The sequence below is a fragment of the Pelobates fuscus genome, chromosome 12, assembly GCF_036172605.1.
Source record: "Pelobates fuscus isolate aPelFus1 chromosome 12, aPelFus1.pri, whole genome shotgun sequence".
In the NCBI taxonomy this organism is placed as follows: domain Eukaryota; kingdom Metazoa; phylum Chordata; class Amphibia; order Anura; family Pelobatidae; genus Pelobates; species Pelobates fuscus.
Genome location: NC_086328.1, coordinates 38,267,831 through 38,295,141, shown reverse-complemented (window position 1 = coordinate 38,295,141; position 27,311 = coordinate 38,267,831). Strand labels below are relative to the sequence as shown.

Genomic DNA, 27,311 nt, shown 5'->3' with positions numbered 1-27,311 from the left:
TCCCTTTTAGGGGATTCAAGATAAATTGGTACTTATGTAAATGACATTAGTTTCTCCTTCATAGCTTTCAATCAGATATTCAGAAGGGCTTCCTGCTTACTTGCCTTGAACAAGCATTTACCCAAGCCCAGGATTCAATGCTTTACTATGAGAAGCATTCAATTGATAGAGCATGGTGATTGCCGCACATGAGCTGTAGGTCCCCAGTACTTCTCATATTGTCCAGGAGGTAATCAGTTTTGACCATCTACCAGATAGTTCCTTTAAATGGTTTTTACATTGTAAAAAATTGCAAAGAATAAGCAGTAAATATTCAGATTGTTGAACAGTTGCAACTTCAGCTTAACCACTGTCTAAAAGTAAATTACTTTTTTTCCTGGTGTGAGTTTGAGAGTGTGCCTTACTCCTTGAAATTTAGTAGGTATTGATGCATAGAGTAATTTAATAAATGCTTCTTACACTTCTCAATTTTAGAGCTGGAGAAACAAGTTAATATTCTGGAAACCAGAAGAATATTGTGAAATCAAAAGTATAATTGTTCCTGAGTCACAATTCTGGAAACCGGAACTCTACATCAGTGAATTGTAAGTGTGGTGATTGCTTATATGTAGTATAAAGATGGGGATCGACTAACTAACATAGGGGTACGGACGGATCGTAAACAGGGGATAAACACTGACTGGCTGGCTGACCTTCCAACTCCTGGCGGGTTCTGACGGGTGGACTGTGGGACTGATAGTCTGCTGGGGCTGCCAGGGACGCCTAGCATTTACACAAACCCTGAGACTGTATGGTACCCGCATATATGCAATGTTCTATCTGGTTATTGACAAAGTGAATTTTCCCATTATCGTTCCACACATACCATGGTCTTTGTGGTGCACCTCTATTATATGGGATAGGAACCGGTGAGAACAGCTCTAAATCAACCCACATTATCTGGCTCTTTACTGACAGCCCTGTCGCAGGCTCATTTTGTAAATATGATCGGAGCCGGGTAGCTGAGACTGCTGTTTAATAACCCTCTCTAGTCCACCAGGAACCGCGATCACGGTTCTTGGTTACCCACTATAACTCAACACAGTGTTCTCCCTCTCAACTTTACCTGCCTATGTGGCCCTTCCTTCCCGCCCAGATCCCCTTTTTACCCTCCCATTTTTATATAAACCCTTCTCCCCTTTTTTTCTTTTCCTTTCTTCTCTCCTCTCCTTTTCCTCTCCCCTCTCCTTTTCCTCTCCCTCCCATTCTCTATATCTTCACTCGCTTGGGCCTCTCTATTTAATCCGCAACATGGCACCAGGTTGTAAGCCCGCCCCCCTCTACCTGTGGACCACTAATGTTTGGGGCCTTAACATCCCTGAGTGGTGCTCACTGCGTTCTTGCAGGAGACGCACTTCAAGGAGGGTGGGGCGCCATCGCTTAGGGACAGACATTACCGATGGGATTCTTTGCTAATCACACGGAATCTAAACGCTCAGGGGTCGACATCCTATTTGTGCAGACTATTCCATTCCAAAGTTCTGGCACACAGGCAGACCCCATGGGTAGGTATATTTTCCTCAAGTGTACTATTGCGAACCACACCTGTACTTTCGCATGCATCTATTCGCCATGTGACGGCGGCCATATGAAGACTTGGACTGGCGAATTGCTGGAGGGTGGCCCATCCTGATGACAGGGACTATTCATTTCTTTCTTCTGTACACAAACACTATACTCGCATAAACTTCATATTTATAGCACAAGAATATCTCCCTCTATTGTCCTCCACTATAAGCCCTCTAAGTGGTTTGGATCAGTCCACCGGTCTTGGCTCTCTGTTTAAACCCAGAGACCGACAGTGGAAGCTCAACGAGAACCTACTGACAAAACAAGAGGAAGTGGCCCAAGTCAGACAGTACCTCTGCCAGTTGTTCGAGTCAAATGAATCCCCTGACACCTCCCCCTGACTGGATGGGAAGCACACAAATGTGTGATCTGTGGCCACTTTACCAGCAGATGCACGAAATGCAAAAAGTACACATTCGTCATATAACAGATTTAACACAGAAAATTTACAAGCAGACCCTAGTGGATGATGTCTACCTGCAATTGACTCATGCACGCAGGACACTTAAAGGATCACTATAGTGTCAGGAAAATAAACCCGTTTTCCTGACACTATGTCATCCTTGGGGGACCATCACCCTCAGGGTCCCCCTCCCGTGACGCTGAAGGGGTTAAAATACCTTCAGCAGCTTACCATAATCCAGCACTGGGCTACCTCGGCGCTGGTGACCTCTCCTTCCCCGCCGACGTCAGCTCCCGAGTGGAGCAGGATGCGCGTGCATTCTAACAGTCCATAGGAAAGCATTTCTCAATGCTTTCCTATGAACGTTCTGCACGCTGGATGAGAATTTAGTGTGTGTATATATACAGTTGCAAGTCAAAGTATGTGAACCCTTTGGAATGATATGGATTTCTGCACAAATTGGTCATAAAATGTGATCTGATTATCATCTAAGTCACAACAATAGACAATCACAGTCTGCTTAAACTAATAACACACAAATAATGAAATGTTGTCATGTTTTTATTGAACACACCATGTAAACATTCACAGTGCAGGTGGAAAAGGTATGTGGATTTAATAACTGGTTGAACCTCCTTTGGCAGCAATAACTTCAACCAAATGTTTCCTGTAGTTGCAGATCAGACGTGCACAATGGTCAGGAGTAATTCTTGACCATTCCTCTTTACAGAACTGTTTCAGTTCAGCAATATTCTTGGGATATCTGGTGTGAATCGCTTTCTTGAGGTCATGCCACAGCATCTCAATCGGGTTGAGGTCAGGTCAGGTGACTGGGCCACTTCAGAAGGCGTATTTTCTTCTGTTTAAGCCATTATGTTGTTGATTTACTTCTATGCTTTGGGTCATTGTCCTGTTGCAACACCCATCTTCTGTTGAGCTTCAGCTGGTAGACAGATGGCCTTAAGTTCTCCTGCAAAATGTCTTGATAAACTTGGGAATTCATTTTTCCTTCGATGATAGCAATCCGTCCAGGCCCTGACGCAGCAAAGCAGCCCCAAACCATGATGCCCCCACCACCATACTTCACAGTTGGGATGAGGTTTTGATGTTGGTGTGCTGTGCCTCTTTTTCGCCACACACAGTGTTGTGTGTTTCTTCCAAACAACTCAACTTTGGTTTCATCTGTCCACAGAATATTTTGCCAGTACTGCTGTGGAACATCCAGGTGCTCTTGTGCAAACTGTAAACGTGCAGCAATGTTTTGTTTGGACAGCAGTGGCTTCCTCTGTGGTATCCTCCCATGAAATCCATTCTTGTTTAGTGTTTTACGTATTGTAGATTCGCTAACAAGGATGTTAGCATTTGCCAGTGACTTTTGTAAGTCTTTAGCTGACACTCTAGGATTCTTCTTCACCTCATCAGTCTGCGCTGTGCTCTTGCAGTCATCTTTACAGGACAGCCACTCCTAGGGAGAGTAGCAGCAATGCTGAACTTTCTCCATTTAAAAACAATTTGTCTTACCATGGACTGATGAACAGCAAGGCTTTTGGAGATACTTTTATAACCCTTTCCAGCTTTATGCAAGTCATCAATTCTTAATCGTAGGTCTTCTGAGAGCTCTTTTCTGCGAGGCATCATTCACATCAGGCAATGCTTCTTGTGAAAAGCAAACCCAGAACTGGTGTGTGTTTTTATAGGACAGGGCAGCTGTAACCAACACCTTAAATCTCATCTCATTGATTGGACTCCAGTTGGCTGACATCTCACTCCAATTAGCTCTTGGAGATGTCTAGCGGTTCACATACTTTTTCCACCTGCACTGTGAATGTTTACATGGTGTGTTCAATAAAAACATGGCAACATTTCATTCTTTGTATGTATATATGTATGTATATGTGTGTATATATATATATATATATATATATATATATATATATCCCATCCTATTGTAAATGGGCTGTACCTGGGATTAAAATCTGGCTTTTAAATGTTTATGGGCGTATCATAATATTTAATTATTAATGTGGCCTTTAGGGACTTTCATCAGTAGATGGCACTGTTTACCAAGGTATGAAGATCTTAATTTGCATGGACATTACCAGCATCTAAATTGTTTTCTAAAATTCATACTGTTCTAAAAAACACAACAAACGTCTCCCGGAAACACACGCCTGGTATGGCTGAGGACCTGGAAGTCTCTGGAGGAGCTGGAAGAGGCACTCACGCTGTCCAAGACCCCTGGACCTGATGGTCTATCGGTGAGTTATCAACATACTTTTATGGACCTCCTGCTCCCCAAGCTACTGAACAGTCTGAACTATTGCAGAGGACCTGGAGGAGCTGGGCAAGGCACTCAAGTTATCCAAGCCAAACAAGGCCACTGGACCAGGTGGTCTATTGGTGAGTTATCTACATACCTTTAATGACCTCCGGCTCCCCAAGCTATTGAATAGTCTTAACTCAATCCAGACTGGCAGCCAATTTTCTAATGACTCCCTAGCTGCAGTTGTGATCCCTAAAGAGGCAAAGGACCCGGTGTGCTGCGCAAGTTACTGTCCCATTTCCCTCTTAAAAGCATACTTTAAGCAAAACCCATGACGTTATGCTTTCCCAGGGTGCTACTGACACTGATTTGTTTGGACTAGGTGGGATTTGTGCCTGGCATGGAGGGACAATACCATCCGGGCCCTAAACATTGTCCACTCTGCCCCATCGACTTGCCGAGAGGTGCTGCTTTCGGACCTCATATCCTGGCCTGGGTATTGTCCTTATACATGACTCCCTCAGCACGAACGATATGCTGGATTACCTAGAAGTATCTGGAGGAGCTGGGAGAGGCACTCAACCTATCTAAGCCCAGAAAGGCCCCTGGACCTGATGGTCTATCAGTGAGTTATCTGTGTACCTTTAATGACCTCCTGCTCCCCAAGCTATTAAATAGTCTGAACTGAATCCAGACTGGCAGTCAATTTTCTATCGACTCCCTGGCAGCAAATGTGATCCCTAAAGAGGTAAAGGATCCGGTGTGCTGTGCAAGTTACCGGCCCATTTCCCTCTTAAACGCAGACCTTAAGCAAAATCCTTGATGTTACGCTTTTCCATGGTGCTACTGACACTCAATCATCTGGGCCAGGTGGGATTCGTGCCTTGTAGGGAGGCAAGAGACAGTACCATCTGGGACCTAAATATCGTCCATGCTGCCCGATCGACTTGCTGAGAGGTGCTGCTCCTCTCCATGGACGTTGAAAAGGTGCTCAACCAGGTAAACTGGCAGTGTCTCCTGACCAAGCTACAGCACATGGGTTTCTGACCTCCCATGCTGGCCTGGGTATCGTCCCTATATATGACGCCCTCAGCAAAAATAAGGGTTTGTGGTGCCCTGACTACCCTGTCTCTCATTAGGAATGGAACTCAACAAGGGTGTCCCCAGTCCCCCTCCTGCTTGCCCTCTCTCTAGGGCCCTTCCTGGAGGCAGTCAGACAGGATGGGGGTATTACGGGGCTCCCCCTAGCGCACAGAGCCCCTAGAGTCACAGCATACGCTGACAAAATACTCTTTTTTTCTCGAGAACCTACTGGTTACACTACCAAACCTACTCTGCATTTTTAAGACGTATGGCCTTATCTCAAACCTTAAACTTACTATGGACAAATTGGAGGCTCTTAACGTCACTCTTTTCCCCAGAACTGAGGCACACAGTTTTCTTTCATGTGGTGCTGGGACAGGCTTCGATATCTTGGCATATGACTACCACGAGACTTCAAAGTGTTATACCAGATGAACGTCCTTGCCATTCTTTCCATCCTGAATAATATGCTGCGAGGTCGGACCAATACATAACATAGTTCGGTCACATCAAAGCGGTGAAGATTAATGTTTTACAAAGCCTCCTATACAATATTTATTCCAGGCCATTCCCAGAACATTCTTCAAATCTCTATACTCCATGGTGAGATGATTCATGTGACAAGAGGGATTTCTCGGATTTGGAAGTCACAGCTGGTCCTGCCCAAGAACCTGAGTGCAGCGGGCTTCCCTTCTATGAAAGCCTACTACCAGGCGATACACCTGCTCAGAATAGCAGACTGCCACGTCCACCCAACCACAGAACTATGGGTAGAAGCGAAGTAGGCGCAAGCTGCTGAAAAAAAAATCTCTTCCTTGCTATGGCACGGCAGAACTACATTTAGAATGCTTCGTACAATCCTAAGCGTTTGGTGTGTCCATTTCTCAACACAACTGACCACTAACCCGAGCCCCTAACCCGAGCCCACTGACACCCATTACATACAATCTTGACATGGCCAATAGGCTGACACCGATGGACCTGAAAAGCTTTCGAGTGACTGACTGGTCTTACGTACAGCAATAGTGCAAGGCCGGAAAACTCAAGACATTGGTGAAAGTACTACAGGTATGGACCAGTTTTGTTACCTAAAAATACGGGTTTTCTCTAATTCAGCTAAGGGCAGATCTTTATTCCATAGAGACCTGACACAGTTTAAATCAGTCAGCTCATCCAGGAAACACATTGACAGGGGGATCTCTGTGTTCTTCACTATGCTGCTGACGAATGAGAATAGACCGCCACCCAGGTTTGTGATAGCATGAGAGAGGGAGACTGGTGTGACACTCACAGACCAGTAGTGGGACAAGATATTCATCCTTACCCACAAGTGCTCTATCAGCTGAAACTCCTCACGTACTGGTATAGAAGTCCAGACGTGAATCCGGAAATATCCAGTGAATGTTGGAGGTGAGGAAGGCATGTGGGCACTGTGAGTCCTGCCGTGTACTCACGCCTTTCTGGAGGATGACACACGCTGAAATAAAACAGATCTCAGATTCCAACCTACCATTCCTCCCTATGCTTCTCCATCTCACAAACTCCCCCATCACTACAAAATTTCCCTCACCAAGCACCTACTGAATGCCGCAAAGTCCCTGATTCTCCTGTACTGGAAATAGTCAGTTGTGCCATCCTTCCAGCAATGGGTCACCAAGATGGAGATTTACAATATGGAGTCCCTAACGGTGACCATCAGAGGAAGTTCAGACAAATGCATCTGGACCTGGACCCCGTGGTTTGATTATGTAACAAAATTTGGCACTGTGCCTTATATGCCCTATACCCAAGATTGCTGACTCTTGACGCCATCCCTCTATTTCCCACTGTCAACAGAACGACTATAATATCAATGCCCCCGCAAAGCCCCGGTGGCTGCGCATGTCCTATGGGGAGGGAGTGAACAGAGAAGGGTCAGTGCTAGAAAAATATGCTGCATTAAGGTTTGCTGTGGTTTTTTCCTTTTTTTTCTCTTTTTCTTTCCCTTCTCCCCTCACCCCACACTCATGCTTCCCTCCCCTCCCCTCCCCTGCCTTCCTAACTTTCTACTCTCTCCAGCTACATGACTACATTACCTCACCTTACATTCTACGTATCTCTACCAAGGTTGTTTGTTAGTTACCAACATCCTATTGCTGGCTATTCATTACAGATCTACACCACAAAGGCTTGCCCTCTTGTTTATCCACACATGCAATAACCCCCAGTTACACACAGTGACGCTTGCAGTCACCCAACTCCTTTGCTATCCTCACTCTGGATGTACCTGCCCCCCTATGTAGTGACATGAGGTATATGAAAGTGACGGTTTTCACCATTTTCCAAAACACCAATGAACACTTGTCACAACTGTCTGTGCTGCACACCATGCTGTAATTTTGTATTTCCATGCCATTTCCTATATCTTTCTTGTTTACTCTATTACAAATAAAGAAAAACTCTCTCAAAATGAAAACTAAATAAAGATTGTCAAAAAAACAAACAAAAAAAACCCTATCAGATAAATGGAATTGCACCAGCTGCTTCAGCTTTAAAAATCACAATTCAGATGTTGGATATATAATTGTATAGATATATCCTTGTACAGATGTTATTATTGAAGGCCTCTCATCATGACTAAATATGACAGCAGTTCAAAAACATTATTAGCCCAATTTATGAGAGATTGACATAATAAACTTTTTACGTTGCTGATTTCCAAATCCAATTTAAAAAACTAAGACCTGAGGGGCTGCTTCAACAAACACACACCATACTGGATTGAGGTGTGGGGGGGGGGGGGGGGGGGCATTTCCAAAAGCCACACAGTATTGAGAATGTGGAATACATTTTCAGCAGACACACACTATGTTGAGACCGAGGGACACATTTCCAGAAGGCACACTGTATTGCTTTTGGGTGACACATAAGTCAGCAGACACACAACATAGGTTTCCATCGACCATTTGCATACCTCCCAACATTAAGAGGTATAGAATTGAGATGGGTGGTGATGTAGCCAACAATGCAACTTGCATCACTCTCAACGCTCATAGTGGGCCCTGAAATCACAACTGTCCCACTTAATGTGGACTGTAGGGAGGCCTGCATTTCAACTTGTTCTTTTTGTTATCCGTACGATTTGCTTACACGTTCCCAAAACCTATATGGAAAAAATACCCTTGCAGCTAGGACAACATTAGTAGCTCAGTGGCTAAAGCCAAATATTACCTTCCTACAAGATATTAAAATAAAGGACACTTATCTTATTGTTAAGCTAGCCATCACTGAAACACAATGGCTACATTTCATAAGGTTTGGGGACTGTAGAACAACTTGATTTTTACCTCTCACCGTGGTACTTGTATTCCACTTTTTTTTTCTTCTTCCATTTTTTTATTTTCTTATCTTTTATTTTTTGTTGTTCTGTTTTATTCATAGGATTTTGTACTAAATGTACCACATTGCAATTGCCTTGATTGTTCCACAGGTGCATGTGGATTATATGTTCAAATTTTCTTACTCCTAACTCCTGAGGTGTCTTGTTTGATTTTAATTTGCATCTTTATAATATGTTTGTTTAATGATAATTATGTAAATTCAGACAAGATTTCCATTGTTTTGCAATGTTTGAAAAGTATCGCTATTGGAATTAAGTTTCACTGTTTCACTCTCTAATTTAAAGGCCTTAGCTAGCCCTCTGTCTGTACTTCAAATTAAGTTCCTGGGAAAGATTTATGTCTATATCTAGTCTTTTTATTATGTAAATCGCTTATGTAAAAGAGTAGGGCCTCAAAACACTCCTGGAACCACCGCAGATCCTTCAGCAGCCTGTAGAATACTGGAAACTGCCATGATCCTCAACAGATATAGTAGCTCAAAAATGGAGAGGCCTCATGAAGGTCCAATTGACCTAGGCAAGTTTTGAGTTGTGTAGTAGACACTGTACATCCTGCTCTTGGTGATGTAATTTTTTTTATTTTTTATCCAGAACTAAATTGGATGAAAACCCTATGATTTCCTATTACCAGGTCAATCATGATGGACTCATAGTTCAGACGAAGCCATTACGGATTGTTAGTACCTGCAACTTAGATATTTTCAAGTTCCCCTTTGACACGCAGACTTGTAACCTGACTTTCACTACCTTTGTGTACCAAGGTATGTTTCTAAAATAGAAATATAGCAATAATCTGTAATCTACACTCTTTGGTTGTAGAAAAACGGTCGGTGACTAGATTTAGCACCATAAATTCTGTATCAGACAGTTTAGAACATAGGTTAAAACAAAGTAAATATTTGTGCAATTATATCTTATATATATTCAATTTCCCATTTCTATATATAATTTTGACAAATGCATTCTTACTGATTAAATTAAATACAACATTGTTTTTAATTAAATAAGAAAACACCCAACATTGTCTTGGAAATGTACAATGAGATTGTCACTGGTTATCTGCAGAGTTTATCTTGGGGTTTGGTTATTTGGCAAACTCTCACATATGTCAAAAAGCACTTGGATGGCAAGTGATCAACTCCTGGTGCTGCCGTTTTTTTCTTTTGTCTTGCTCTGGAAAGATGTACTTTGTGGGAAGTGAGGGCAGCAATGGGTGCTTGTTCATAGAGGCACTTGGTAAAGGTATAGAACTATTGAAATACAGCTTCTCTTGGTGGACTTTTTTTTTAACATACAAAATGTAAACATGCTTATTTAAAAGTAACGGTTAGGAGATGCTGCTGAGAGCAACTGGGCTTGAGATTAGGGCATTTGTGTAAAACGTCTGTTGGGTAAATGTTTCAGCTGCCTCCCTCCTCTATTGACATCACTCAATAAGTATCCGTTCAAGTGTGTGGGTGGGTGCAGTGGTGGATTTTGGTTTTGTGCTGCCCTAGCTGTGATGAAACTTGTGCACCTCCCATTCTAAATTTGCCTCACCCCTTCCTGTCATGGCCTCAACTTTTCCTGTTTAAGACCAGCATACATTTTGACTGACAGACACAAACCCTCACTGATATATTCACTGACATACACTCACTGACACATACAGTCATTGACACATCCACACTGTATCATTCAGTCATTCAGTCATTCAACACTCAATTTCACTGAGAAACACACTCACTGAGAGACACACACATTGACAGACACCCACTGACAGACATACACATTCAAAAAAAGACAAACCCTGCGCTCAAACTCCCACTACTCTTGGGCGGAAGCAATGACCATAGTACACATCAGCCCCATTACATACAGGAAAAATGAAAGAAAAAAGTTGTGCACCTCCCAAACCCCTATGCATATTTAACCCATTAAAGCCGTTAGGGCGTACTATTCTGCCCGCATTAAGTGAGCCTAAATGATGTAAGGGTGGGCTAGTACGCCCTAATGATCGTTAGCTCGCCTGTCCCTGCAAACTTACCTGGACCGTCGATCTGCAGTGATCCTGGTGCAGGGGGACTGCCTTTCGAGACAGGCAGTCCCCTGCTTCCATTTCGGGCCTCCAAGGGCATGTGATTGCGACGGATCACATGGCCACAAAGCGGTTTATGAGACTGCTTGCAGGGGGATTGCCTGAGTGCTCAGGCAGTCCCCCTAGTGCCTGAAAATTAAAATAAAGTTAAGATCAAACAATAAAATAATATATTATACATGTAGTATACATGTATATCATAAGTTAATTAAAACACCTGATTAGCATTTTATACATATATAATACATGTATAATTTAATTCTTACTGTATTTTGGTATTAATCTATATATTAATACCAAAATACACTGAGAATTAAATTATATAGTGTTATATATGTATAATATGCTAATCAGATGTTTTAATCAACTTATAATATATTATATATAAATTTTAAAAATATACGTACAAAATAATAATAATAATAATAATAATATATATATATATATATATAAATAATAACATATGTAATATATGTGTGTATGTACGTACGTGTACATGGGGCCCAAAACAGTTTTTGCACCAGGGCCCACTTTAAGTTAGCTCCACCACTGAGCAGCAGCTTCCCTGGCACACAAGCTCTGCCCCTGCATGGAAGATCTTCTCAACTCCGCCCCCAATCTCTGACTGAGACACACACTGACAGACATACACACATTCTGACAGACATACCGTGACAGGCACACACTCTCTGACTGAGACACACACTGACTGAGACACACACACACACACACACTGAGACACACATACACTGAGACACGCACACTAATTTTCTCACACACGCACAAATTGCTATTTTTATTGTAATTTAAATCCTCCCAACCTCCCTTTGGGAGAACTGAGTTGATCTTTCCCTGGCGTCCAGTGTGTCTCCTCTCTATCTTCCTGCAGTTTCTACCTGCTCTCCTGCGTGCTTTCTGTAGTGTTGCCGGGGCCAGAGTGACGTCATGTCACTAAACAGCGCACAAGGGAGCAGAGAGGAACTGAAGGAAGGTTACTGCTCCCTCATGTGCCACCTCCATGCTCCCCGTGGTGGTCGGCTTTAATGTTTCCTGTGTGACTTAGTTAAGGGCTGCCATGGCGACGTGGTGCCTGGGATTTGTTGAGCCCTGTGTATGTATGTGTGTGTGTGCATGTGTATATTTTTATGATGACAAGTAAGACTTTTTTCTTTTTGTTACCATTCATTTAAGTACAGTTCTGGTTTTCACCTCCAGTGGCCTCCCTAACCACTAGTCACAACATACTCACCTGTATCTTATGTTAAGTCCTGCTATAAATGGCCACACCCAACAAGGCAAGATGTCATTACATTGAAGTTAGTGTTCAGACCAAGAACTTAATATCCTGGCTCCTGTGTAGTTCCTGTAAGAGATCCTGTACTAACCTGCATTACACCCTGCTTGAATGACTACAATCTTCTTACATTCCTAAATTGGATCATTATCAACTATCCTGTACTTACCTGCATTGCATCCTACCTAAAGGTATTTACCTGTCTGGCATACTACTAGTATTGCATACCTGCCTGAATTTTACCACATGACAGGAGGCTTCCTATTTTGCATTAGACTCTCTTTACTAACTCCACAGCAGCAAAGAAAAGTGAAAACAAGAACCAATCAAAATGTAATAGGAAGCATAGTATCCACAGTGAATAGGCTCCTCCCCATCTTTCTTTGCTGCTCCATCAGCAGACAGGTCAGTTTTTGGCTCTTCCATATATATATATATATATATATATATATAAATACTTCGAATCCCCAGCACTCACATTTACTATATACCAACGCCGGGCGCCAGACCAAGGCTCCAAGGAAATAGAAGATCCAAATGAGACAGGCTGCTCTCCGGGCTCTACTTATATAGAAGCTAGCAGTATCTCTGCAGTATTCCGGCACCTTTGAACAGCTTAGAGCTCTCAGTTGGTCGTACACTTTATGGGTAAATCTGCATCTGTGTTCTCTACCTTTATGCATTATAGCACTATCTTAGGAGCCATTTGTCTGTGTAGTAATTAACTCATTATATATCTATTACTATTTACACAGCTAAGATCAGTCTCTAATTTTCGGCACAGGAGCTAATTACCAACATTCCTGTAGCACTCTGGTGTCTGGAATAGCATAGAGTTCACGGACCACAGCCGATCTAGTGGACAGAAGTGTACCTGCGGTAGCATGATACTTATATCTCTGCAGTATTCCGGCACCTTTGAACAGTATAGTGCTCTCGATTGGTAGTACACTCTATTGGTAAATCTGCATCTGTGTTCTCTACCTTACGTATTATATGACTATCTTAGGTGCATTTGTTAGTGCAGTTATTTACTCATTCATATACCTGTTACTATTTACACAGCCAAGATCAGCCTCTAATTTTTGGCACAGGAGCTAGTTACTAACATTTCTGTAGCACACTGGTGTCTTGAATAGCATTGAGTACTCGGACCACAGTCGTTCTAGGGGGCAGAAGGGTACCTGTGTTCTCCACTTTTGTCCATGACTACTCTTAGAGCTTAATACAGTACACTAGTATTAGAAGCCATATAGCCTTTATCTGTTTTTTTTGCTTATCATAGCTCGGTACTAGTATGCTATTGGATTTCGTATTACCTAGTAGCATAGTTCTAGCAACAATATCATCTCTTTCTGACTGTATCAGGCCGTGACTTTTAACGGTATTCAGCATTTGCATGCTCATAGCCGCAAGCCACACGTTGGGATCTGCGGTCTCTACAAGTGCAGACTGCACTACGAGCTACTTGTTAAGTACACTTCCTGCACTGTGACTATATTCTATATATTCTTTATATCCCCCCATTATTAATATTAGTACCAACTATATATCTTTCCCTAACAGCACAGACGTGTGCTGCAGCTCAGTACTTATATATTTTTCAAGACATTAGAATGTATAACTACAATTAACATTGTACCTTACTTTGTGTTTGTTTTTAGTACACATTTTTTTATGTTTTCCACTTTTTGATGTATGTTAGTATTTTCATGATATTACAATAAATCATTTTTTGTTTTTTGCCTTTTGGTCTTTTTTACTTGTGCCGTCCATTTCCAACCATTTACTGGCTACTATCCAGTATAGGCACACATGGTCCTCTCCCAGTGCTCAGATACACTAACCTCCTATTTCTAATTCCCCATTCGGTTCCAGAGCTCCCAGGACCTCATTAAGATGTGTAGCAATTGAACATATTCCTTCTCTTACACGTGGGGGGGATATAGCCAAACTCCTGTTACAACGGGAAGCTTATTGGATATGGCAATTGGAGACCATGTCCCCGAAGGGTTTGAATGAAAAGTGTTCATTTTCAGCATATATAGTTACACTATGCCCTTCATATATGATGGTTAACGGGTTGAGTAATGATTATATCATCTCCTCTCATTTCCCTACATACCTATGTGACCCCATACTTAAGATAAACATGGCTAACAGAATTTTTAATTTTAGAGGCTTTTCCTTACTTATAGTTTTTTTAATTTTTCATATTCTTTAGATCAAATTCTTAGTTTTAAAATCATTTTCTTGTAGGACTAATTATATAAGTACTTACTTTGCTTCAGGGAAACTAGGAGTCCCTCCTTACTTATATAGACTATACTGTACTTAGTAGGATTAACATATAGTGACAGATTTGTACATTAATATTTATCTCTATTCCTGCTGTATAGCAGTAGTTGATGGCTTTAATTTAGCCATCATGATAACATTTCACAGAACAGTATTAATTTTTATCTCTATTTATTATATCCTTTAATTACTTTTCACATTTCATATGTCATATTCACCATGCAAATATTGTCCTGCACTTCATATCCTCAGATACTTATTCACTATTTCTGGGGTGATTTCTCTACCCTATGCTGTCTTATCTGTATTATACCCCTTGGTAGCTGCAGACTTTATTCTCATATAAAGTCCTCTCTGTTCTATCTAATGTTACAAGTAACTCCTTTCTCCTTTAGCTCATTTGACTTCCCTTTAGCCCCTGTTCACATGCCGGTTGCTATGGCGACGCCCTGTTGTTGATCGTTATATTCTTTGCAAACAGGCTTATTTTGGTCCGCATGAGACACCGTAATTCGGCGATACAGCCAATGGGACGTAAGCGTCCTTGGTTGCCCCAGGAACGTAGTTGTCAAGCCAATGAAATTAGCCTATTTGGTCAGATGATAAACTGACCAGGAAGTATCTTTGAAATTAATGGGTGGGCATAGTGAACCCAGTGGCTGAAGGCAATGAAAACCAGCTGATAGTAAGTACCACATTATTACATGTCCTATATAAGTCTTGTCAGTTTTATGAATGTTTGTGTCCTGATAAAAGCTCCCCAGTGGAGCTGAAACGTCAAATTTTTCTTCCGCAATAAATGGAGAAGTTATCTTCTAGAAAACCTTGAGTGCCGGTATTTTCACTTTGTGTATATATATATATACACTGAACAAAATTATAAACACAACACTTTTTTTACCCCCCCCCCCCCATTTTTCATGAGCTAAACTCAAAGATCTAAGACTTTTTCTACGTACACAAAAGGCCTATTTCTCTCAAATATTGTTCACAAATCTGTCTAAATCTGTTTTAGTGAGCACTTCTCCTTTGCCGAGATAATCCATCCACCTCACAGGTGTGCATATCAAGATGCTGATTAGACAGCTTGAGTATTGCACAGGTGTGCCTTAGGCTGGCCACAATAAAAGGCCACTCTAAAATGTGCAGTTTTACTGTATTGGCGAGGTACGGGGGGGGGGGGGGGGGGGTCCGAAAACCAGTCAGTATCTTTCGCGTAGAGTTGATCAGGTTGTTGATTGTTACCTGTGGAATGTTCGTCCACTACTTTTCAATGGCTGTGCGAAGTTGCTAGATATTGTCAGGACCTAGAACGCCGATACAGAGCATCCCAAACATGCTCAATGGGTGACATGTCCGGTGAGTATGCTGGCCATGCAAGAACTGGGATGTTTTCAGCTTCAAGGAATTGTGTACAGATCCTTTCAACAAGGACCATACATTATCATGCTGCAACATGAGGTGATGGTTGTGGATGCATGGCACAACAATGGGCCTCAGGATCTCATCACGGTATCTCTGTGCATTCAAAATCCCATCAATAAAATGCACCTGTGTTCATTGACCATAACATACGCCTGCCCATACCATAACCCCATCGCCACCATGGGCTGTTCGATCCACAACGATGCCATACACGCTGTCTGCCATCTGCTCTGTACAGTGAAAACCGGTATTCATCCGTGAAGAGAACAGCTCTCCAAAGTGCCAGACACCATCGAATGTGAGCATTTGCCCACTCAAGTCAGTTACAATGACAAAGTGCAGTCAGGTCGAGACCCTGATGAGGACAACGAGCATGCAGATGAGCTTCCCTGAGACGGTTTATGACAGTTTGTGCAGAAATTCTTTGGTTATGCAAACTGATTGTTGCAGCAGCTGTCCGGGTGGCTGTTCTCAGACGATCTTGGAGGTGAAGATGCTGGATGTGGAGGTCCTGGGCAGGTATGGTTACACGTGGTCTGCGGTTGTGAAGGGTGTACTGCCAAATTCTCTGAAATTGGCAGGGTAGAGGGTATAAATCAGGGCTCGAGTCCTGCAGGAACGCGTGGGAACGGCGTTCCTGCACTTTCTCTTGAGCAGGAACGCCGTTCCCGCTGTTGCTGCAGGACTCATGCCGCTCCCAAATGCCCCCCCCCCCCCGTGTTCCCCCTGTCATGGGGGGGAGGGGGCCCAAGAGGTGGCCTGATGGCCACCTGCTGGACCCACCCTGGCGGCCGTCTCTCTCTCTGTCACACGCGGCGAGGGAGCTGTGTCCTCTCTGCTCCCTCTCGCCGCGCGCCGTTTGCTGATGCTGGGACGTCATATTCCGACTCCCAGCATAAGCAGACAGCCTGCGCGGCGCGAGGGAGCAGAGAGGACACAGCTCCCTCGCCGCGTGTGATATGGAGACAGACGCCTGCCCCACTGAACCCCAGGAACACGTCCACGCCAGGTCTCCAGGTAGGGAGGCTGGGTGGACATTTTCTAGTTAAAAACCAAACAAACAATTTCTGTGTGTGTGAGAGTGTGTGTGTGTGACTGTGAATGTATGTGTGTGACTGAATGTTTGTGTGTGTCTGAATGTATGTGTGTGTCTGTGACTGTGAATGTGTGTCTGTGAATGTGTGTGTGTGTGTCTGTGAATGTATGTGTGTCTGTGAATGTATGTGTGTGTGTGTCTGTGAATGCGTGTGTGTCTGTGAATATGTGTGTCTGAGTGTGTGTGTCTGAGTGTATGTATGTGTTCTCTGAGTGTGTGTGTGTCTGTGAGTGTGTGTGTCTGAGTGTGTGTGTGTGTGTGTGTCTGAGTGTATGTGTCTGTGAATGTGTGTGTGTGTCTCTGTGAATGTATGTGTGTGTGTATGTGCGTGTGTCGGCGTATATGTATATGTGTGTCTCTGTGTGTGCACACGTGTGTGTATATACACGAATACACAAGTGTATTTTATTATTTTTTTTGTGGGGGGGGGGGGGAATCTTGGGAGAGTTCCCACACTTTATTCCCCAGGACTTGACCCCTGGTATAAATAGGAGACATGTTAGGTACTTACCCCCTGCCATTTTATAATTGGCTTGGAAGTGTTCGCTCCCTCCCTTTAGTTAGGTTGTTTCTTTCTTTCTTTCTTTCTTTGTCTCTATTTTACTGTTTTCGCACTTGCCTTTCATCACAGCAGGAGGGTAGTTGTCCGTGCCAATTGTGAGTTGGACTGGGGGAGTCCAATGTGTGTGAAGGAAAGTGGGGCCAATCCCTCCCCTAGCCTCTGTGGGTAGCGTAGGGTAGGGTAAGGTATGGGTAGGGTAAGGTATGGTTTATTATGGACGTAACACTGAGCCAAAGGTCAGCTAGTGATTAGCATAGTGTTGGTGGAAGGCCAGGTTTGTGGCCAGTGTTGGTTTGGACGAGAGGGGAGGGCAAATGCCCAGGTGAGTTCAGAGGTTACGGAAAATTGATTGGCAAGGACAGGTATGTTTATGGAACACTGTTAAGTTATGTTCGATGTTCAAATTCTTAAAGAATATATATTTGATACAAAGTATTGGTAATACAGTTTGGTGAAATATTTAATAAAAACAACTGTGGCCTATTTTCACCAACTATATCTCATGTTGCATTATTGGGACGTAAAAGGGGATAGTAAAAGGGGCACTACACACAACTCCCCATGTCCATACATGTTTAACCACTGAACTGCTGTTTTTTTGCCCATTCTGCATTTGTACAGTAACTGTACAAATGCAGAATGGCACTTATTGCATTGGCACTTATTACATAATAAAGAGGAACATAATAATATTGCTGTTGTTCTGAATGAGCCACAGTTGTACCGGGAGTCTGGCATCCTGTGTGCTTTACCAACTGCCTACTTCCACTGACAGTCTTCCGCAGGATGAGACTTCTCATGGGCAACTCCCCCTATCTACTCAGGATTTCTAAGTGATAATTAAAGCTGCTGTTGCGGCCTTGGTGGGAAAGGTCTATTGTATGTGCTACCCCAACCGCACGTAGAAATGGGGACACTAGGTTTGAAAGAAAGCCTCAGGTTCAGTGGTCTCTAGGGAATAAGCTGTACCACAACAGCACTGAATGTCAAAGGCAAAGCTCCATTGAAGAGGTCCAAGCAAGTGGAATCTACTGGATCTATCACCCACAACACAACCTATTTTCTCTAATGAGGATGACTCTTCATCTCCTCACTCCTTAACCGTTGTCGATGAGTGGTAACCAGTAGGCTCTGCATATGGGGAGGAGGATTGGCAGGTCTTACCCAAATCTACCTCACAGTATGTTAAGATACATGTGTTAGAGATTACTACCACCGTAAATATGACAATACTTCACTGACCTTGGTGACTGAGGACAAGTACTTTTGGATGCTCAAGGAGTCCCCTTATTTAAACCCTGTACTATCTGACACCCATGATCATCGGAGTGGAACCTACCTGCCACCTAGCTCAGTGTGTCCACTATTAGCTCTCCATGCCTTTGGTAAAGAGGATTAAACACGGCTCGAGCCGACTGCACTAGATCTCTCCTGCCTGAGGACATTGCCAACGCACCTGAATTTGACACCACAGTAGTGTTTTTTTATGTCTAGATCGGACCTATATAGGCTTCAAGAGAGGCCTTATGGCTATGTAGGATACACTGCTGGTTCTACTGAGTCAGCTGGCTTAAATACTATCCTTTGCTACACTTTCCCTCTCCCGAGGCATGCACCTAGGTCAGAGTGACTAACGCTGCATTGTGTGCTGAATTCCCAAACTTCCAAATAATGGGAACACAGTCTCCTCATGGACAAAGAGACTTGATCCCTGTTCACCAAGGCATGGTTCAATATGCACTGGACCAAAATAGTTTCTTCAGCAACATTTTTTGAGTTGGAGAATAAGATAAGGGATTACTGACTGGTTATCAACACTTGCCAGCTGCATGGTTACATCATATAGACAGCATTTTATGATAAACAGAATTTACCATTTACAGGGCCTCCTCTCGCTAATTAGTTTACCTGGCTGGACCTAATTGATGCGTATCTGTCGGGTCCCACCACGTTGGCGAATAGTCGCTTCCCTCTGTTTTTTTTGTTGTTTTTTTTGGTGGATCGGGCGTACCATGTCATTTTTGTTAATGTCCTGGAATCTGTGGGCTTCGTGGTAAACAGACAGAAATCGACACTCGACCACAGGGTGAAACTCCTCTGGTGGCTGCTACACATGCAAGCCTGGAATGGCACAATGATATATGGTCCTTCACTGGAATTCATTGTGGGATTGGATACTAGCCTCTGTGGCTGGGGAACTCACTATACAGATTCTTCCACGGGAGGCCTTTGGCTGGACTACGAGAACAATTTGTACATATATTGTCTGAAAGTGATCTTTTTCCAACCACAGTTAAGTTGAAAAGTCTATTCAACTGCTGACTTCTCTTCCGCATGGATAATTTTTTGCAGTTCCATACATCTACCGCCTAGGCAAAATCTGGTACTGGGCCTTGTCAGAGGCAACAAAATAAATTTCCAGGTTCTGTTTCTCACGCACCATCAGTCTTTGAGCAGAATATGTTCCTGGGATCACCAATCTCACGGCAGGCTAGTTATCTCGCCACTGGCAGGACTGCAGCAACTGGCATCTAGACGGTTCAATTTTCCTTGCATTACCATCCCTGAGGGGCCCTTTGCATGAGGACCTATTTGCCTCCGACATCCTCCCTAGGTCCTTCAGTTGGCTTCCGGATCCAGACAGAGAGGCGGTGGATGCGTTCCTTCACCTTTAGACGAGCCAAGGGGCCTATGCCTTCCCACTGTTCTCCATGCTGAGAAGAGTATTTCATTACAATCGCCTACACAGAGTCTCTCTTTTTCATCGATCCCCACTTGCAGAGCAGCCTGTGGTATCAGGATATGTTGGAACTACCTCCTGACCTTACTCTCCTCTTACCATCATTCTCCCTTCTACAGACGGGAACTTGTGGGGAACTACACCCTCTTGTGATAAGGCAGATGCTGGACCTAGTAACTTGGGCGCTTTTGGGGATCCTGATTGGTTCACAGGTTTTTCGCGATAGACCAAGGTCCTTTTATGAGACTCAGGTTCCCAATGCCAGATGATGCTTCATCTCCACTTGGGATTTTGAGGGTAATGGGTGTTTGGAGAGGGGTTAGGATACCGTTACAGCACCTGTTTCTGTCATCATGTGCTATCTGTGACTTCACTTCTAGGTTGGTCTATGATATTGGTCTGTCAACATGGTGCATTCAGCTATATAGATGACTCAAGTTCTCCTTCAAGGCGTCACAGTGGGTCAGGACTCTCTGGTTTGTTGCCTTTGGGAGGTATTAAGGTGTCCAGACACCTTGCGCCTATATATTCCCCCTTATGGAACGTGGACTTGGTGCTGCATTTTCTTCGAGGTTGGCCAGACAATACAGGTTTGTCTCTTCGACTACTTTCGGCTGAGCTTACGCTATTGTTATGTCTTTTTTACTTCCGTCGCATTTGGGGTGTTTGACGTGGATTTTTCTTTCCTTCTCTCGGGGCGGCATACCTTTTTCTGTCTCGTGCCATGATACATCAGACTCTAAAACAGTTTTTTATCCGTTCTTTTAGGCAGTACCTCAATCATGCGTTGTTAATGCATTCTTACGATACATCGAGATTACCGAGCCTTTGCAGTTTGCCTTCGGATCAGCTTCTATTTGTTTGCGTCATGCCCCACAATCTGGTCTCTACTATGACTTTGGCTAGATGGATTTTCTGCCAATTTGACTATTGTCTATGGCCTGAATCACTGGTCTGGGGCGACAGTCTTGTTTTTTGCTGACATTAGGCAATGTGCGGTTTGGACGCAGGAGAATGTATTTGTTTGTTTTACAATAGACATTCTTCTCGTGCTTTTTTCACTTTTCTAAATCCTAAGCCTTAAAAATGCAAAATATGAAGCCTCCTGTCATGTGGTAAAATTGGAGATTATGCTATTGTAGTGTATCTATAATCTTAATTTTAGTAATAACAGGAGGTTAATATTTTCCCACCCTTGGCTTTCTGTTCCTTGGTGTGTAATTTTCACTGTTTTATTTAGATTTAGGTTTGGCATGTTTCATAGCGATAGCACATATTTTGTTATTATTACCATTAATTTTATTGTATTCAATTGTTAGAATTATTTAGCCTGATTTAATTTAATATAGGTTTATTACATGGTTAATGTAAGATGGACAACATACCGTTTCTGATGCCTTTCCCTTCTTTTTGTTTCCTTTCAGTGTGATTGGTTACTTCCATGGCAAGGCCTCATCCAGGTTATGGATTGCTACATTCTTTTTCATGGTTCCTTATGACTTGGTTTACTGTTTCTGACTATATTGTTATTACTGTCGCTACAAAGAAAGAGGAGGGGCTTAGAAAGGCAGGGCCTTTTGTGGAATGTGTAGTTGTTTTTTGATTGGTTGTTCTGTTTATGATCTGTGCTGCTGGAGTTTTCAGTAAAGAGAGTTATGCAAAATATTCGTCTCCAGCCATTACTAAAATTAAGATTATAGGCACACTATGTTAGCATAATCTACAATTGTATAGGACCTCATTTTTAAAGAGGATGTTATATTTACTATAATGTATTTACCTTGATCACCGAGCTCATAGATAATCTCTCCAATAATCCAACCAAGGGGCCCATATTTTAAGATATTTCTGCTTGCAACCCCTGCCCCTAGTGTATCTTCTCCATATCCCTAATATATTTTACTTTCAACACCCACTGCTCCAATGTTGGTATTTGTACCCATCTCCAATATGTTGAAATCAAGGTGTTGGCCTCTCCCAATAGTATCAATAGTCATTTTTGTTTTCATATATCAGAGATGGCATTAGGCCGTCCATATAAAGCCTGCGATCGGAACCGTGAGAACAAAAAAGTAAGAATTATTTTATAGCAGCAATAACTTGTTTCCAATAAGGGGTAATAGCTAAACAATGCCACCATATGTGTTCCTGAGTGGCGTGTTAGGAGTGAGCCCTTTATTAATATATAGCTCACACTTCTGTCAGTCTCTTACTATAAGTTTCAGGATGTGGGCTCCTTGTCCATTTTGAAAATCAGGATTATGTACTATTGGGATTAAAGAAGACAAACCGGTGGACAGCTGCCACATAGTTTTATATGATCTCCACTTCTTTAAAACCATCCTTATAAAGGGTGCTCTAATATCATAAAACAGTAAGTAGGACTTATTTGCCAAGGGGAAAGTATTTAGGGGAATTGTAACAAAACTTTGCTCCAACTCTCGTTCCATTCCTTATACTTAAATAATGGGTATTTAATCACTCCCAAGTGATGGCACCATTAGACTTTCAGAAAGCACGGACGGATGGCAAAACGCGTACGTCACATGGTGCACGCCACAGTTGGAGCAGTTGAGAATGACAGAACACCAATGGCAGCCCAAAAAAAGAACCATGGCTACTTTTTAAAATCTGTTTTTACTAACTGTAAGTTTAAAATAAGTTGGTTGCAAGAAAAGGTGCCTGCTCAACGGAGACACGATTGTAGCGGGGAAATGGTTATAAAGCACTCCATATAGTGTGGGATATGTGTTTGTCCCAGAGTAAGGTAAGAGTCTGTACATGGAGGTGATCTGGTGGAGATCAGAAAATCTTGTTACTGCACAATTTAGTCCCTCCTCTACTGCTCTGCAGGCTATCGTGCGTCTAGGTATAAGATTAAAAGACCCTCTACAATAGTGTGCACGTACTCAAACCCACACCAAATGAGGATTCCACCTATTGAGGTGGGGTCATGGCTTTACAAGGTATTTTTCTTTTTTAGAAAGAAGCTCAACCCTGCAACACAGAATAACTTGAAAAATCGACTAAATAAGGTTTATTATCTAAACTGTGCTTTCTATTTTAAAAAAATATGGGAGATAGCACAGCTATATGGTACTTATCAATAATCTAACTTTTATGGTGTATCCATTGTATTATATTTGGTGGTAACAGATGACAGCAGCGAGATTATTAGGTAATTAACTATGATTGTACTAAGAACCAAAAATTAACAAAAAAGGTTCCACAGGTAATATTTGTCCAGAAACAAGCCCACCTGACCCTTTTTTAAAAATCTGTGTTATGTGTGGGAATTGAGAAGTAACTCGAGCAGTGCTCCAGGATTTTTATTCTTTGGGAAGACCTGAAATCTTGGCAGAGATGGTGTGGAATGATGTAAGGATAGAATGTATCTACAAATTGTTTGTAATACCTAATAGTTTGCCTCTCACAGCCTTGACAGTTCCAGGAGGAGTGACATCAAGAGATCAATTTCCTGAGGGAAAGGCATCAATTCAAATTGATGGGAAAGATAGGTATCAATGAGTTGTTGTTAGGATATAGTAGTGGTCTTGAAGGGGTCCATGGTAATTGAGGAATGGAAAGCGTTTTGTCCATTTTGTCCCTTTTTTTTAAGAACTTTAAGAACTTAAGCAGGCAATTTATTCATTGGTTTCCTGTGCTAAGTCGTGTTCTGAGTTCTTACTAGATACACATTCAGAAGCTGGGGAAGATGCATCTGATGTTGCAAGAGTCATGCAGGCCTCATTTGATGTAATTTGAAAAAGCTGAGAGCCCAGATCATCTGGAATTGGCAAATATCAGTGGATTGCAATCGTATGCAGGCTTGTTGAGGTCTCTGAACTTGCAAGGATTTGGTACATTTTACTGTTGATTCACATGAAGATAGACTATCGACTGCTGTCCAATATAATAGAGTTTATAGTGTGATATGATTCCATCAGCCAAAACTTTGGTTACCAAGCTGTAACACAGAATTTTAAATTTCTGTGAGAACCAATCACAATGATCAAACTAGCTGTCAGCGAATGCTTTTAGTTACTGTTATTGGCTTTCACTGCAATCACAGCGGTTAAAGTCCAGTTGATTATTGATGGACTGCTTTTTTGTGAACCATTATGTTGTGGAGGAAGAATGGGAAAGGAAACTACAGAACTATAATCATTACTCATACATAGCAGTGTTTTCTCTTTTAACACAGGGGAAAAAGACAAGTTGGAATACAAATAAGATACAAATAAAAATGACTACTTTTAAGAGACTCTTCTACAATATTTAGACTGTATCCTTGTTAGTTGTACTTTATATTGAACTATTTTGAAGCTATATTTCAGATAGAGCTTTTTTGTTCCTTACCACACTTTTATTGTATTTTATTATTTTTTGCCATATTGTTTTTAATATTATCCCAACTTTTTTTATGTGTTAAATTTTTTAGCGCAACCTTTTATTTGTATTTCTGGGTCTCTTTGCTTCTTTTGGGATCTGTTAGGGACCCCATCCCTTAATGCGTGCTGCTTTAATTTATTCTCTTATTCCTATTTGGTTACCGTTGGGGTCATTTTACACTGCTGGGCAAAGCTTTCCATGCACCTCACTTTTGGAACGAACATTCGGGGAGAGCCTTTCAGTGATACACAGACAACGTGTTTCAAATTAGGCAAACATATTTATAGACAAAAGTTACAGCAAAAGTAACTGACAAGATTACATCAGCTAAACACGATATTGCTTATTCAGAAACCAACAACATGTATTTCTGTTATCAGAGGTTAAAAGGTTATTTATTTGATGATCTGCAACAGGTTTTACTTTTAAGCTGACATTTAAAAATGGCTATTTCCGGGGGCGGGGCCGGGCCGCCGAGCTGAACGGTCGCAGGACGGCTCGGCTCCTGCACAGAAAGACAAAAAAAAGCTCATAAATCGTGATTTTGACGGGAAGAGCCGCCTAAAACCGACAGCCCATGCAGTAACCGGGCTGCCCGAGCTGGGGAGAGACTGGCTCCCGAAGTTTCAGTCCCTCAGAGGAGAGGGCCCGCGGCAACAGATGGGACCTCGCCTGGCGGTGAGTGGTGCGGACGGCCGCCGCACCGCTATCCTGCCCGACGGAGCCCGACACACTAGCACCATCGGCGGACCCGGTCCTGATCCCCCCCCCTCTGGACCGGGGGGGTGATCCCGGTCCAAGCTATGGGGTCACACTCTGAGGCACCGTCCCACCTTCAAGCAGACCAGTACACCGAGACTAAGATGGCGGTGGCCACGTGCACAGGACCTGCAATACAAAACCTGAGGCGGACTGCAGCTACCACCTAGCCCAGACGCACAGGGCGTTAAGCAGTATATACCCGCAACTGGCAACTGCCTTACCTGCCCATCACACAGCCACATGCTAAAAGTGACCGTTGGACACTCTGCCCGCAACACACACCTCCCAGGGTATGCAGAAACCACCTAAGATGGCGGCTTGCCAAATCCTCAAGCGGCAGGAAGCATAGCGGAGATCTCGCCAGACAGCAACCCCTGCTGAGGCAACCTACACTGTGGAGACGCTCGGATTGCCCTGGGACTCTATGATCCGACCCCGCTGGAGCACTGATGGACTTGGCTGCATCACCGGGCGGCGCCCAGCCTGGAAATCGTGAGTCAACCCCACAGGGAAAAGTACCGTTCGCCAGGCGCCAGGCACACGCTAGGCAGCTCGTGACCAAAAAGCCAAGCCTCACACACCACCAAGCCGCTGTTTAGTCAGCCTGACAACATCGGGCAGGGGCCACACAAACCACCGCTGGTCCCCTAATGCACAATCCAACTTGAATATAATTCATAATCTCGAACTCTCAGGACCTTATTTGATCCTATCCACAGGAATGACCCAGCGGATATCCTAGCTTATCTTGCAAAAATCGCTTTTATATTTTTGATTTAATGCTATATATGCTAATTTAACCCCTGTGAAATGTGCCTGCATAGCGGAATTGTAGGTCCAGATTAAGCTTAAGTAACATATACCTAGCATGTGATGTATATCTACGGTAAAGCAAGGTAGAACCGTGTTTAATACACGTCTAATTAAGTGTCCTGTCAATCTTATAGGCAGATTACTGTCTCCCTACATGCTACCTAATACAGGCCTATTTTACTTTTATTACTTCTCTCACACTTAGCCTAGCTCAGGGTAATTTTTACTTATTAAACCTTGCAACCAGTGGTTACCCCCTTTTTGCCTGTGCTTAAGTGGCCAGCCATGTTTCAAACTTTAATGCACCAAGTCTACACACTACATTAGATATGATTAATCGTTCATGTCAACCTCTTAACCATTAACTCATTAACTGTTTGACGCTAGGATGCAGATGCATGTCATGTTTCCCCCCTTTGTCACTCCTCTGTTTTCGACTTTCTGACATGTCCTTCCTACTATCTATACAAGCGAGAACCTACACCGTTATATATTGTCTTTCCTGAAATTTGACATGTACCTACTTCGCAAACGCCAAGACAAATAATGTTATATTCAACAATGTTTCAAAAAAAAAAATGTGCTTTTACCTCAATGCCACGTATGTTTAAACCTGTGAAACTTACTGTGATTATGTTTGCTGTTGTGGCAACGTACATCATTCTGTTAAACCATGCACAACAAAAATAAAGAATTCAAAAAAAAAAAAAAAAAGGAGCGTAAAACACAAATCAGCGATTTTCTTCTGCCCGTTTCGGCACGATGTATTAACGCACATTTTACTGAAAAACAAGAATGTTTTCTGTATCCAAGCTTTTTACTCCGTATTTCACATAATTCAGAGTTTATAGAACATTATTGGAATTCTCTCTAAGCCTAGAATATTCTACCTTCCAAATTCGTTTTTAAAACACTACTTTTTTTTTTTATTGGGTTTTAATCTAACTGGATTTTTTTTTAATAATCTGACTTTGGTATGAAGCTAATTTCTACAGTATTTTAACACTTGGATGTATTGTGTACAGTTGAATGGTCGTTGCGTGCTTTGTTACCATTGGTAAATGTCATGTATTTTAATAAACACTCTTGTATCTGTACATTGATTGGCCCAATACA

General features: G+C 42.6%; 2 protein-coding genes across 2 annotated transcripts in view; both read left to right on the top strand.

Annotated features, from left to right (window-relative positions):
- LOC134578474 (5-hydroxytryptamine receptor 3A-like) overlaps positions 1 to 21,022 on the top strand; it is a 57,331-nt gene extending 36,309 nt beyond the window's left edge. Inside the window, exons 4-7 of the mRNA XM_063437473.1 lie at positions 475 to 584; positions 9,328 to 9,497; positions 20,609 to 20,722; positions 20,997 to 21,022. Coding sequence (XP_063293543.1) covers positions 475 to 584; positions 9,328 to 9,497; positions 20,609 to 20,722; positions 20,997 to 21,022 — 420 coding nt within the window. The remainder of the gene's footprint in view (positions 1 to 474; positions 585 to 9,327; positions 9,498 to 20,608; positions 20,723 to 20,996) is intronic.
- Positions 21,023 to 22,753: 1,731 nt separating this feature from the next.
- Positions 22,754 to 27,311, top strand: part of LOC134578473 (5-hydroxytryptamine receptor 3A-like) — a 34,541-nt gene continuing 29,983 nt past the window's right edge. The window contains exon 1 of the mRNA XM_063437472.1: positions 22,754 to 22,874. Within this exon, the coding sequence (XP_063293542.1) occupies positions 22,754 to 22,874 (121 nt within the window). The remainder of the gene's footprint in view (positions 22,875 to 27,311) is intronic.